At 43.5% G+C, this 15,175-nt stretch overlaps 1 protein-coding gene across 2 annotated transcripts in view; it reads right to left on the bottom strand.

Annotated features, from left to right (window-relative positions):
• JAZF1 (JAZF zinc finger 1) overlaps positions 1-15,175 on the bottom strand; it is a 343,194-nt gene that overhangs the window by 32,304 nt on the left and 295,715 nt on the right. For both annotated transcript variants that reach the window (XM_055125799.1, XM_055125809.1), the window contains exon 3: positions 11,709-11,905. In XM_055125799.1, the coding sequence (XP_054981774.1) occupies positions 11,709-11,905 (197 nt within the window). The remainder of the gene's footprint in view (positions 1-11,708; positions 11,906-15,175) is intronic.

Below are 15,175 nucleotides of genomic sequence, written 5' to 3'. Positions count from 1 at the left end.
GCATGACAAAGAATGTGGACAGAAAGCAAAATGTGTTGGGGACACTTTCTTATGTACCAGGAAATTTTTCAGTCATTTGTCCCAAGACCAAATGTCTGCAAACTAGCTCTTCTTACTCATTCATTTTTTCCCTCCTTTCTTCTTTTTTAAAAAAGGTTTTCTTTAATATATGTGCGGTTGTTTTGTTTGACCATGCTGTTTCCCCAGAATTCCCAAGCTAAGAAGCTGAGAATAAAGTGTTCCGTTTACCGCCTGTCTTCAAGGGAGAGGAAATTCCATAGATTTTTCCCCCATCTCTACCTACTACATGGATTTACTTCTTTTGTTCTTTTCTTTTTCTCTTTCTTTTCTTTGGTGGTGTCACGATTGAACCCAGGGCCTCATGACATGCAAGGAAAGAGTTCTACCACTGGGCCACACCCCAGGACCCCCTTTCTTTGTTCTCACATGAATTGTTTACAGCAGAGGAAGTGTTTACTCCTTCAAGGAGTGGGTGGAAATAGTGCATTCCTGGTCCATATTTTTGCCGGGGCCATTGAGTCTCTTAACTGAATTCATGAACAGTGCAACACACGGATTGTAAGTATATAACTTTGTTGGTTTGACAAACATCCATATAAACAACATCTCTAACAACATACGGAAATACAGAGGGGCAAGGAGATGGCCCCAAGGGCTAAGTATATGATTCTTCAGGAGCCCCATGTTTGGTTTCAGTACCACCTGGTCCTCCAAGCACCACCAGGAATGAGCCTCCACCACTAAGCTTGGAGTAGCTTCTGAGTACCATTTGGTGTTCTCCCCCTGCCCCTCAAAGAGATATGGAAGAGAGCTATCGTTTCAGAAAGTCGTTCTGTGTCCACACCCCTGTCCTACTCCCCCAGTCAACTATGCTTCTGTTTTCCACCATCGTCAAGTGGTTTGAACATGCTTGAATTTCTTGTGCACTCATGTCTGGCTTCTTTGGCTCACCATGTTTTTGAAATTCATCCACATTTTTTCTGTCAGTATTCTGTTCATGTTTTTTTTCATAAAGAGTATTCCAGAGTATGGACAGAAGACTTACAGGTCCATATTCCTACAGAATACTCTGGGCTACTCAGGGTAAGATGCTCTCTCTGTCCTGCTTGCCTTTTGTGGACAGGTGCTTTCATCCCTCTTGGGTAAATACCCAGAGTGGAACTACCCAGTGCAGTTCCACTCGACAGCCCTGAAGATATGTGCTGATTTCTTCTGGTCTCACCTTCCTGGGAGGACAGAGATGTCCCATTTCCTCTCCCAGTGCTTCTGGAACTGTCTCTGCTCTGACCCACTATGGTCAATGTCCACCTGGTCCTAAAGGCCTTGAGACTCTTTAGATGAGACCTCAGGACCTTGGTCTCTCCCATAAGGGAAAGCATTCAGTTCTTTCACATGCTTACATGCATTTAGAATATAAAGCATCTAAAAGTGGGTGGAGAAGGTTCCCCCACCCTGTCAGTGGATGTGGTTAGGTTTTGGGGGCACACCCTGCACCTGGAGCGGGACCAGAGCTGGTTAACGAGCACACTCACTGTATAGCTTAATGACACGGAGCTTCCATCAAGGACAGACCACACAGTGGGTGGTGGCCCTCGGAGTGCCATCAGCTCTGCCAAGAGGCTTGTCTCACGACATTCTGTGATGTCTGCACAACACAACACAGCCTAATGAGACATTATCCAGATTGTTGTTAAGCAACCCAGGATTGTATGGTATGCGTTAGAAAGATCAAAATCCTCTTCCCTTTGTTTGAATTTAGAGCTGCTAAACTACCAAGAAGTTTACAAAACCTGTAAACTCTACTCCTACCGTATCTTATCATAGAATGGCTATTTTCAGTATTCCTGTGCTAATGAAAACACATGCTATCATTTTTTATGTTCAGAGGTGACCCCACCGCACCTTCACTCCCACCCCATTAGCAGATCCCACTTGTAACACACTTGCCTGCAACCAGCTTGCTCTGTGGTCAGTGTAGACCCAAAACAAACACACAAAAGGGCAGGACTTTGTGGTGAGTGATTTTATATACATACATACTTATATACATATATGTGTATTTGCTTTAAATAAGCTCCGCAGAGACTCTAGAAAACCCTTAGTCATCTGCCATGATTGCTGTCTTACACACACACTCACACACACGGTGTTGGTAGCTCTGCAGCTACAGCCCTTTCTGAACTGGCGGTTTTGGCAGAGACCATGTTCATATGGTCTCTGCCGATTTCACGCACCCTCCCAGTGAGGTTGCACTGGATCCAGTTTCTGATAAGGAAACAGATTTGGAATCTTCATGGCCATTTATCTCTCAAGCCACAGAAGCAAGATTTGAATCCAGATGCCTCTGATGTCAAAGTCTTACAGTTTAACTTTTGCTCCCAATATTATGAAAAGTGACCAGAAAATTAGAGGTTAACACAGTATGCTTTGCTGGCAGATCCAGGTCAAAACCAAAACAGATGCCTAGTAAATAATGTCAGTTGTCAGTTGAAGATATCCAATCCTGGGGCTATGGGATATAGTGGTTTGAACCATTGGAATGGTAGAGGGGACTGAATGTTTAAATTAGCTTAAATGCTTTTGACTTTATTTTGGTTCTGGGGCCATACTCAATGGTGCTCAGGGCTTACTCCTGGCTCTGTGCTTAGAATCACTCTAGACAGTGTTTGAGGGACTATTTGTGATATCAGGAATGGAACCAGGGTCAGTTTTGTGCAAGGCAAGCACCTTAACCCCTACAGTATCTCTCATGTTCCTTTGACATTCAAGTGGGGTTAATAATGGTGAATATGCTCTGTTTGCTCATTCAACCTTCCAGGTGAGGTTAACCTTGCTGACACTATTGGGGGTGTTTTTGGAACGGAAAATGGATTCCTCTGCCTTTTCATCTGCTTCCCGGCAACCTTCACACCCAACCGCCACCATCTCAACAGGCCAACATACACATCTCAGACCTTTTGCTTGCCCATTTAACTTCCAGGTCCACATTTACACCCTACACACATACCTGCTCACTGTTGCTTGTGCCTGGGACAGTGCAGGCACATGACAGCACTACTCACGGATTCTCACTGTGTAACTTATGATCCTGTCACTGTGTGAGAACGTCATGAAAGGAAAAAAGCAATACTCAGTCTTGTCTCTTAGACATTCCCAATGAGCAAACTACAAAGATTCACCCTCAGAGCACAGAAGCATGATAGGAAGCCATGTAGAAGCCTACTAAGCTCAATGAGCAAAAACAATAGCATGGAAGATTCTACTAGTATCAACCAACTCTGTAACTTCTCAGATATCAACTGCAGAGACACCAGGACGTGGATTCTGAATGAGCTCAACGAAACAATGGTATTAGGTAGGCAGTCAGCCAGTCAAACACAGAAACTATGAAAGTGGAAATGAGAAAACTACAATCATAAGTGATAGAACTGAAATTATGACAGGTGACATTGAAAAAAAAATCAACAGAAGATCCCAGCAACAAAATAAGAGCAGCTGAGCTGAGGATCAGTGAACTACAAGGTGGGATTCAGGAAGCTTCTAAAAAACAAAAAAAGATGAAAAATGTCTGAAAAGAAATGAACACCATAACAGAGAACTACGGGGTGAGTTCAAAAACAATATAAGTATCATCAAAGTCTCTGAGGAATAGGACTTTGGTGAAGAGCTATTCATCAAAGAAATCTTAGATAAGAATTTCCCAAAGATGAGGAGTTCGGTCACTTACTTCTACACTCCTGCTGGCCTGAAGGATCCCAGAACAAATAAGCCTAAACAGAAAAACTCCAAGACACATTGTAATCAGAATGACAAAAGCTAAAAACAGAGAGAAAATATTGAAAGTAGCATGATCCAAACTTGTAAACAAAGAAACCCTGCTAAGATTCACAGCAGATCTAGCAAATGAGACTACATGGGCCAGAAAGAGAATGATGCAATATAGTAAAATTAAAAAAAAAAATCAGTAGAGGGGCTGGAGCGGTAGCACAGTGGGTAGGGCGTTTGCCTTGCACGCGGCCAACCCGGGTATGATTCCCAGCATCCCATATGGTCCCCTGAGCACCGCCAGGAGTAATTCCTGAGTGCAGAGCCAGGAGTAACCCCTGTGCATCGCCGGGTGTGACCCCAAAAGCAAAAAAAATCAGTAGAATAGAACCTCAATAAAAATGGGAGTGATTAATAATGGCGTTTGTGCAATATAATTCATATCTAGCATCCAGGAGATGAATCAGCAGCTAAAAGCATCTGCCCTGCAAGTGTGAGGCCATGAGTTCCATTCCAGGTGCACCAACATCTGCTGGGTGTGGACACAGAAGCTCCGCTGAGACTCTGGCATCACAACAGGGTGCGTGAAAGCAAAGTGTGAGTGTTGGGGGCAGAGTCAGGTGTGTGCTAGAATCACAAGTGCGAGAGCCTGAGAGTGCATTTTGTGTGTGACACAGTGGCACCCCTCTACCCAGACTCTGTGTGAGTAACACAGCTGAATGGGTGTGAGCCCTGGTGAGCATGTATGTGAATACTGCATCTAAAGTGTGTGGGCATGACAACCACGTGACTGCAACCCTGCTTTGCAACAAGGGCGACAGAGAAAAGAAGAATTCAAGATGGAATCTATCTGTTTTTGGCTCTGCACTCAGGAATTACTCCTGGCGTTGCTCAGAAGACCCTATGGGATGTCAGAGATCGAACCCGGGTTGCCAGTGATTGAACCAGCTGCATCCAACCCTACCCACTGTACTTCGCTCTAGCCCCTGGAATCTCTTATGATTGACTACAGCCAACCTGATTTGAGTGAGTTCTTTAAGTCAAGAAAACAGGTTAGTTGGGAAGATACCTTATTAGTATCACAATGGAGGAATAATGACAAAATGCTGCATCTTGTTGCCAGCTTTACTAACATCTGAATAACAAGAAAAGACTAAAACTAACTAATCAGAGGCCAGGGCTGATCATATGGTAGGTAGGGTATTTTTTGGGGGGCGGATATCAGAGTCAGGAGTAACCCCTGAGTATTGCCGGGTGTGACACAAAAACCAAAACAAACAAGCAAACAAAACTCCAAAACAAAAAACAAAAATAAACTCCAACTAATCTAAAAATAACTAGTCACAAAAGATGATGAGAAAGGAAGTGGAATTAGCTCTGATATTGGATCCTGACTCTCAGAAGCAGGATAAAGGTTTTACCAATCACTCTAAAGAGAGGAAAGGACAATCATTAGAACAAAGTAGTAGTACATAAACAAATAAGCAACAGGAAAGGGTGTATCAGCGACTTAACAGAGCTTAGGCTGGATAACAAAGCGGCATCTAGTTATTCTCTAGCTGAAACACAGCACCATTATATAAACAAAGAATAGGAATCAAAGCCATATTCTTAATAGGGAAATTTTAGGAAAGTTTCTATAGTATTACCAAGAAATTCAACTCTTGAGGGCAGAGTTTGTTAGAAATAGCAAATCTCAGCTTGTGGAATTCCTAAGTAGGTCACAGAATTTAGTTAGGCTGCAATATTTTGTTTTCCTTTTCTAATTTTCTACCTTTAAGAAGGCTGTATCTCTCTGAGGTTTTACTTCCCATTTCAATCTCTTCTTTTGGGTATGTTGCTGAGTTATATCAGCACAGATCTGACCTTACTTATTGCTTTCTCTCTGGGATTTTCTGGCTTTATTAAAGCTATTTAAGTTTATTTTGCCTTTTAAAAATAAAAACAGATACGGGAATGTTGATTTGACCTCAACTTCATTCAGTTAGAGATTCAAAATGTCAAGAAAATTCTATGAGGTCTTTATGTCTGTAACTTCAGAGAACATTCTAATCTGAGAGGGGGAAATAACACTTTGCTTTGTTTTGAGGCTATCTTCAATGGTACTTGTGGTCAGGCTTCTTCTGGCCCAGTGCTCAGAAGACCAGGTGATGCTGGGAATTGAGTGCCGGCTATCCATAAGCAAAGCATTGGCGAGATCCATTGAGCTCTCTCTCCGAGCTCCAATAGTTTACTTAAGGAAAATAATTTCTGGAGGAAAAAAGACAGTTGCTGGAGAGATAGAACAGGGCTACTTTCCTTGTATTCTGCTGACTGTGGTTCAAATCTCTAGTACTATGTATGGTCCCTAAAACCTCCAGGGGTCCCTTCTGAGTACAAAGCAAAGAAATGCACCTGAGCAATGCTGGCTGTGGCCCCAAAACAAAACAAAACAAAACAAAAATTTTCTTTTCAGTGTAGAAGTAGTTACTAAAGGTTTTAAAAATTTTTAGAAATTCAAACAATTTATTGCATAGCCATAGAGGTTTTTTTTTTTATCTTTGGGTCATACCCGGCATTGCAAAGGGGTTATTCCTGGCTCATGCACTCAGAAATCACTCCTGGCGGTACTCGGGGAACCATATGGGATTCTGGGAATCGAACCCAGGTCAGCTGTGTGCAAGGCAAGTGCCCCACCTGCTGTGTTATTGTTTCAGCCCCCATAGAGAAATATTAAGGATTAAAATGCCAAATAACAAAAGACACAGGAATATGAAGTGAAACAATACAATTCAGAGACTTATAACAGGGGCTTCACAGTTGTTATAAGCGGCGTGAAGAAAATAAGACAAAACAAAACAAAGCAGCCTTTTGCTGCTTTACCACTTGAAGATTTTTTTTCCCTGAATGGGCCAAAATATACATACAAATTTTTCCAGGAGAGACTATGCAATGCTGTTATAACCAGAGAGCCAGCCAATTCTTTCCAGGGCTTCTCTACTTTGACCTAAGCAAGCATCTGTTCAGTTCCTTTGGACTTATCTTTGGAGCCCAAGTAAGTGACCTGGTGTAACCTTCATTACATTAGGGAAGGTGGAGCTGTGCTAAGCCCAGCAAGAACACAGCAGTAAGGACACCTGGCCCAGTCACAAGGCAAAATGAAGACTTCCCAGCTCTGGTAGATAAGAATGACCTGAGCCCACAGAGATTTAAAGATGGTCGAAGACCCAAGCCTTGCCCCCAACTGCATGCTCAGAGACAGGGTGGGAACCAAAGAAGGATTAAAGATGCTGGTTACTTCAATCTTCAGTCTGACCTAGTCACTGTTTTAATACATGCGTGGGCAAATATGGGGATGAAGATAAAGAAAAGCCATTACTTTCTTAGGCCCATGTTCCCTTGATCTACAAGCGGAGTAAGATTAATCTGATGAATATTGCAGGAATAACGTTTGGATAGTGATAAAGTGGGAGTTCGGAGTCCTGGCCTGTGGCTTTAGACATTTTTACTGGTGTAAATCAGATTCTCAAACTTATTTGGTTTGCCGCCCTCTTTTCAGAAATAAAGGTCACAGGGTCGGAGCAACAACACAGTGGGGAGGGCTTTGCTTTGCATGGGCTGATCCGGGTTCAATACCAGCATCCCATATGGCCCCCCAGAGCTCGGCCAGGAATAAATTCTGAGTGCAGAGTCAGGAGTGAGCCCTGAGCATTACTGGGGAAGAGCAACTGCTCTTCTCTCTTTATGTTATAAAATAAATATTATTATTTTTATTGTTTTGATTTTGATTTTCGGGTCACACCCAGCTGGGCTCAGGACTTACTCCTAGCTCTGAGTTCAGGGATCACTAATGGTGGGGATTGAGGAACCATTATGTGGTGTGAGGGATCAAAGTGGGGTTGGGTATACGCAAGGCAAGCACCCTCTACCCATTGCATTACCTCTCTGGCTCTAGATATGATTACTTTTAAAGAACAGTATAAGCTCTTTTAATTCTTTAATTTTTAACTTCAGAAAAGATAAGAATTCTTATCTTTAAATTCTATCATTCAAACCAACAATTCCCAATTCATGGGTGTGTGTGTGTGTGTGTGTGTGTGGTGGTCAAATCTGGGTTGACTTAACAAATAATGTTTTCCAAAAACTTTTAGTTTGTATAGAACACTCTGTGTCTGTTAGTTTCTGTAGTTCTCTAGCTATTTTCTAAAACATACTTCAAAAACAGAGTGGAATAGCCGAAACAGAGATTCTATGATCAGCAAAGTTCTGAGGTATCAGGTTCTTGACAGAAAAAGTGTGTTAGCTCATGATCCAAACTTTTCTAAGCTACCTTAAAAGGATGAATTTTATATATAAAAAAAGACTTGTAAGGATGGGAGCTTAAAACTTAACAAATAAAAAAAAAGAACTCTAGAATTTAGAAGGTGCAAATCAAGTCTTGTTTCTCAAGTACTTAAAAAATTTCTTGAAATTCTATCATGAAGCTGAGCTCTGGTTGAGATAATCTATTTTAAAGCATATTTTATAAGTAAACTTTCCTATAATATGACTGCTACTTATGAACCAGGAAAGCACCTAGAAAATGGAAAGCTGGAAGAGTAAATTTAGGAGGTGGAAACCTGGAATATTATTTATAACCTAAAGTGAAAGTGATCGAAATGACATTAGTTGGGCCAAATAAGCTGATCCCTGTAAGCTCAGGTAAAATAACATTTCAAAGACAGAGAAACATGGCAATTGAAAATTGTGCAGGCCAGGGGCTTAAGAAACCATTTCCTCTACTAATTTTTGATGTTTACATGGAATGTTCTACAAGCAGCAAATAACTTACCAATGATCTTGACAGAATGAAAGTGATACATCTTTACCACAACATAAATTCTTTTGCTCAGTGGGAAATTGCAAAAATAGGCAAAGTGTCGGAAAGATTTCTTTACGTCTGAAGGAGAGGAAATGATTCCACTTCTTCTAAACATTAGTCTGTGAAGAATAATAAACTCTCACTTTAACACTGTTTCCATTTCCATTGGGTTCCAGGGCACACTCTACTAATTGGAACAGTCATGCTTATCTGCAGTTGGCAGAGAGTCAGTTCCAGATTTAGTCAATATAAAACACTCCCAGGTAGAAAACCCCTCTGATAATTCATATTACATATGAACAAATAGTCATAGAAATACTCAGAAAAGAGGACTGCAGAATCATGCCACACTCTCACACCATCTTTAGATGTACAAGGTGTAATATTACACAAAGATGCAGCAAAGTAAATCTCCACAGGACAAAATAGAAGGGGAAGGAACACAGCAGCCTGACAAAATGGACAAAAACCCAGTGCAAAAACACCACCCACCTCTGAGAGAATGAAGACATTGGTTCTGAAAGTCCCAGACCAGAGAAACTAACATTTATTGAATGCTGGGTATGGACATATGCTATAACACTTAAGTAGCTTAATTTTATCCTTGACAAGCCCTACTGTTAGTGTTTTATGATCAGTGAAGTTTAGATAGGAACAATGGGCCCTTTGCCTCCCACACCTCTTCTGTCTTCAAAATGCCCCAACCCCAAGAGAATCAAGGATGTCTGCCATCCATGAGCCCCTTGAAATGCTCCTAGAAAAAGGGGCCCTGTAACGCTGGCTTCTTAAAAGTGTGGGTCAGGATCCCATATGGGGTTGTGGGACCAAATGTGGGGGTTGTGAAAGGCTGGGCAATAGTCCAAGGTTTTTGAATGCCCAACGACCAAAAATTAATTCAAAATCAAATGTGTAATGAATCCGAGGTGTTTCTGGCAGTGCTAGTCAGCGTTGCGTTTCTTGGATGAAAAGAGGAATGAGTGGAAAAAGTTTAAGAAGCCCTGTCAAAATCAGAGAGGAAACTCACTAAATCCTCTCCTTGGAGAACAACTATGTACAGTCATGCCTTGCACTGACAAAACGTTTTTAACTGTTTCACCCATCATTTCTGCACGCTTATTAGAGAATCCCTTTGGCAATCTACCTCACGAGAATGTTATTTTGAAATATTCTACTCTAGTTACCTTCCTCTAAAGAGAGAGATGAAAGAGAAGCACACAAACTGAATGAGGAAAAAAAAACATGCACACAATTAAAAAAAAAAACCCACAGTCAGGATGTTAATGTTATGAAGATGAAGATATGTTAAGTGGCTTCTTTTTGCACTCAGGACCGGAATCTTAAATCAGACTCCTAATACTCTAGTCCCTGTTGACATCCTGGGCCCCATTTAACCCCTGACTACTTGCAGGACCCAGGGTCTGCCATATTCTCTCTCAGGCTTTGCAAAATGCAGTCCCCTGGCTGGACACACCTCTTTACTCTCTTTACGTACCCAACTCCTTTTTGTGGTTCAGGGAAGATTCCTGGTCAGGCCAAACTTCTCCCAATATTCCCAGATTCACTGAGTTCTCCTGTTTGGCACTAACTTGTCATGGCCCCAGTGTCATATTCACCGAGCACCTTTGATTCCTGTGTCTATACTATACTCCTACTGCCACAGAGACTTGCATTTCCCACTGCTGACATGGGAACCAGAGAATGGGGACCCCTTTTTGGTCCCTCAGCCTGCTTGTTCTCAATCATGTCCAGGAAGGAGCGGTGACTTCAGGCGCTTCTGCACTGGGGGCAGCGGCAGTGGATGTTCAATCAGGAGTCCAGGGTGTATTTCAGACTACTCCCTCTTGGGATAAAGCTAGAGGGGCAGTTTGGGAAAGTAAGCAGTAAGTTGGGGGAAGAGATGCCCAGGTGCCAGATGTGACAGCTCTGAGCTCTGTGCCACAGTTCAGCTCCCTGCAGTGAAAAGGCTGACAGTGATCGCCCATTTCATCTTGAACATCACTTCCACACTTGGGAGAGGAAGACAAGAGTGTTCTTACTACCCTCCAGAGGCCATGGGCTTGCCGGAGCCTACGCTCCTTCAGCAGAGATCAGCTCTGTCTGGATGCTTCCTGCAGCTCCGAGCCTGGCACCAGGGGTACCTGGCACCAGCCTGGCACCTCTATATTTTGAATTTATGGAAGTTTTAAAAAATGAGCAAGAATGAGGAGAATGGTACTGACAGATCACTATGTATGCATCCCTCAGCTTCAGTTAGAATCAATTCCCAGCTTCATATTTCCTCCTTCCCCTCCCGGTGAAGCAAACCCACAACCTTACACATAGGTAAGTGGTAGAGGCTTGTATAGATCCATGAAACATTACGTCCATATTATAAACAATAAGCTAAAACTATTCCCATGACAACAAACTAATGAATGAATCAATAATCTCTAGAGCTGAGTCAAAGATAAAAACAGGTGAGTCTGAATTCACTGGTGCCAAGTATCCTTCTGCCTCTGATAGTACAAACCACATACCCAGAACGCACCCCCACATCACACACAACACACTCCACATACATCACACCTACACTACATATATCAGGCCTCCCCCCACATACACGTCAGATACATCACATGCCACACACCCTACATACATCACATACATACCCCTATATACATTACACCTGTAGTACACATTTTAGACACACACACAGACCACATACATTACACGACACATACTCCATATACATCACACACACCACACTTTATATACATCACACCTGCAGTAAACATTTCAGACACACACACATATATATATCACAGGCCACACACTCCATATACATCACACTTACATCATCCATACATGCCACACATACCACACTCATCACCTATACACACCATACATGGTCCCCCACTCCCAACACACACCACATATCACATATACCACACACACCTCACACACTTCTCACACTACATTAATGCATGTGGCATGTACGTCACACACGCATCACATACACCACACATACCACACACTTCTCACACCACATCTCATGCACGTATCCTGCCCGTCGCCCCCGAAGGTGGGAGGGTGAGCCACTCACCAGTTGGAGTGCTGCTGCGGAATGAAGAGGAGGGGGTGATGGGCGGGGTCACGGGGGGAGTAAGGCTTCCACTGCTGTGGCGTGGGGGAGTGGACACATTCCCTCGGGACACTGAGCTGGAAAGGGTCAGCGAGAGCTTCGGCTGGATCTTCTTTTTCAGGGACTCCTGCTCTCGGCGGGCAGCATCCGTCATGAATCTGAAGCAAGAGAAGCAGGTTAGTGCCCAATGTCAGCTATGAAGCATGAAGGCCTTTAATCCGAGTCTGACCTCTGACCCCAGGTCAGGGGCCGGTTCACAGGCCTGAGTCTGTCTCATCCCCCCCCTACCCACACCTAATATACACACACCTATACAATGAAATGACCTTTTAGCTCATCTGAAAGTTTTTCTAAGTCAGCCCCATTTCATCCTGGTCTGCAAAATCCTGCAGACCAGGATCTATTCCCACCGCACTGCATCTGGGGCCTCGCCTTCCAGAGGGCCCGTTTCAGCCCACGGGAAGCCCCCCACTCTCCACATTCCCAGCCACTCGACCAGAGAGCAGGCAGCCTTGCTCTGTGACCAACAAGCATTTATGATGAGCAACTTCTCATGCCTGCTTAGCATAACTGGTCCCACAGACACTTGCATTCTGCTCTGGAGTCTCATTTCGTTATTTCAGATTTGGAGGTGGGTGACACCTGGCAGTGCTCGGGGCTTACTCCCAGCTCTGCACTCAGGGATCACTTCTGCCTGTGCTTTAAGGGATCACGTCTGTGTGGGTAGGCAAGTACCTGAACTCTCGTACTGTCTCTTTGGCCCTGTGAGTTCAGATTTGCAGTTCTTCAGAGCTTATTGAAAGTCTTATCTCCCTACCAACCAGCTGAAAGAAAAGAACTCACATATAAATGATAGCTGCAAGCCCATTGTCAAGGCCATCTCGGCCAGCACACACAGAAGAACTGAAAAAGCCTGCCCAGGCTGACGCCAGGACAGAGGGAAAATGAGGTGATGTACAAGGCCGTGGAAGAAACATTTGTGTTGTCCTTGAGTTTCTCACATGTGGAAAGATGGCTTTTCCAGATAGAGTAATTCAGAAAGGCAAAGTTATTCTTTCAGCTCTTCTCGGATGCTAATAATAAGCAATGCTTCCTCCCCATCCCAACCCCCACCCCACTCACTGCATAGTCTAATGTTTCTTAAATTCAAGGAAGATGAAAACCCAAACTCTCGATGGACTGGTATCTCTTCTTTTTTGTACTAGTGGCAGGTGACTTTCAAAATTGTGGCAGGAAGTCTAGTGGCTGGAGTGTGTAAAAACTTGCCAACAATAAGAGGAACACCTGTGATCTCTGGCTGGACAAAACCAGAATAATACCACATTCCTCAAGTCTCCTCAGTGTCCTGAACACCGTCCACAGTGTTTGACCCTTTTTAATACATCATAAATAATCCCATTGTACCTGAGCATGGCATTTGACTCAGCCCATTTCACATGCGGCCTATCAACGTGTTCATCTTCATTGCACTAGGATGATTTGGAAGTTAAAAGATCGAATTCCTGGTAAAGTCCTAGTCACTCCAGCACCCAATGAAACGATATTATGATGTTGTTACAGTGTCTTAAAATCTCTTTTATACTAGGAACATGGATGGCACATTTCTTAGATGGTTTCTGCAATATAAGCTTTTGTATAGAAACAAGATTTTATACATAGAACCTAGAGGTAATGGAGCTATATGCCTTGCCCCGAGCTCTTAGTTTCAATGTTGAGACAGTGATGATTTTTAAAAAGAAAGGGCAGAATTACATGCTTCTTGAAGCCAGGTACTCATTTATGTTTAGACAAAAATGTCTGTTGCGCTGCTCTAAAAACTGCCTTTATTCGTCACATAAGCCTCTACTCAAAATGTGGCCTCTCAGAGAGAGGCAAGGAGGGAGGGCTTCCTTTGATTACTCTTAGTGAAACTATTTGCTCGTGGACTCAGGCAGAGCCTACAGCACTGGGGGAAGTGGTGTGGGAAGCAGGCAGGATAAACATGCCGCCTTTCTCACGAAGACCAGCTGTTCTCAATGGGAGAATTCAAACTAGATTTTTGAAAGAAACAGAAGTTGGTATACTATGCAGCAGTATAAAAACCGTTATGTCTGGTAATTTAACTCGAAGCAATATTAAAAAAAAATCAAACACACAGCAACTCTTTTCTGTGAAAATGTCCAAAACCCCTTTAGACTTTGAGTCAGAGGATGCAGTCCCTCTTGACCGACAGCCTGAGAAGCTTTGGACGGACCAAGCCATTTTCTTTGAAATTGGAATTTCCATGAGATTAAATCTAACTTCCCTGATACATCAATAATGCCTACATAACTTTAATATGGTCATTTTGGGTACTATTTGTTATTACATGGGTTATCTGCATTTTCAAGCATCCGTTATAAACCTTTCAAGCCTGACGGGGAATGTGGCGATGTGAACCTTACGTCACAGGGGATGTGCCAAACTGAGGTTTGTGGCAAGTGCAACCCCGGGCAATGGACAGTTTAGGCGGGAACCTGGACAGGGAGCCCTTGCCAGCCCCGGCTCTGGCCAAACCCCACGCTCTCAGCAGCCTGCTGGGGAGAAGCACCTGGCTCTCAGAGGCTCCAGTGCTGGAAGTGGTCGCGATATCCAAGTCCCACTTGGAAACACTTGAAGAAATCCAAACTGCAAGGTATGTGGAGTGATGTGGGCGTTGTTGCTGTATGGTGTGCAAGCCGTGTGCAGCATGGAGGTTGCGTCTGAGGAAGCTGGGGTGGCCACTGGAGGTCCCCTTGTTCTCTGGACCAAGCTTTTCTGCTTGTTTCTGGGTTGGTGAGGCAAATGGTCGGTGTCACTTCCCGGTTCTGTCCCAATTCCAGCAGTCAATGACTCTAGTGAGTGCATTTTTCCCCCCACACTATTTTTAGCCCCAATCGATTAGAAGAAGTGCTTCTCATATTGGGAGTGGGAACACGCAGTATAATCTGGTGTTCAGTGGGCAACTGAAAAATTCCCAAAGTGCTGGAAACTGGCATGATTTTTTTTTTCATGAGTGGGCCAGAGAGATAGTACTGGGGTGAAGGTATACTTGCCTTGGCTGCAGCTGACCAGGGTCCGATCTCCAATATCACATATGGCCCCCTGAGCACTTCCAGGAGTGATATTCCTGACCACAGAGCCAGGAATAGTTCCCGAACACTGCTAGTTATGGTAAAAAAAATTAATTACGAATTTTGAAAAAAATTAACATAGGGGCTGGAGTAATGGCACAGTGGGTAGGGCGTTTGCCTTGCATGCAGCCAACCCGGGTTCGATTCCCAGAATCCCATATGGTCCCCTGAGCACTGCCAGGAGTAATTCCTGAGTGCAGAGCCAGGAGTAACCCCTGAGCATTGCCAGGTATGACTCCCAAAAGCCAAAACAAAAATTAACACATTTTTTAAATGAGTTCAGCAGCTAAACTGGGA

Source organism: Sorex araneus, chromosome 1, assembly GCF_027595985.1.
Source record: "Sorex araneus isolate mSorAra2 chromosome 1, mSorAra2.pri, whole genome shotgun sequence".
Classification (NCBI taxonomy): domain Eukaryota; kingdom Metazoa; phylum Chordata; class Mammalia; order Eulipotyphla; family Soricidae; genus Sorex; species Sorex araneus.
Note: the sequence above shows the minus strand (reverse complement) of the source record. Positions and strands in the feature narration are given on the sequence as shown.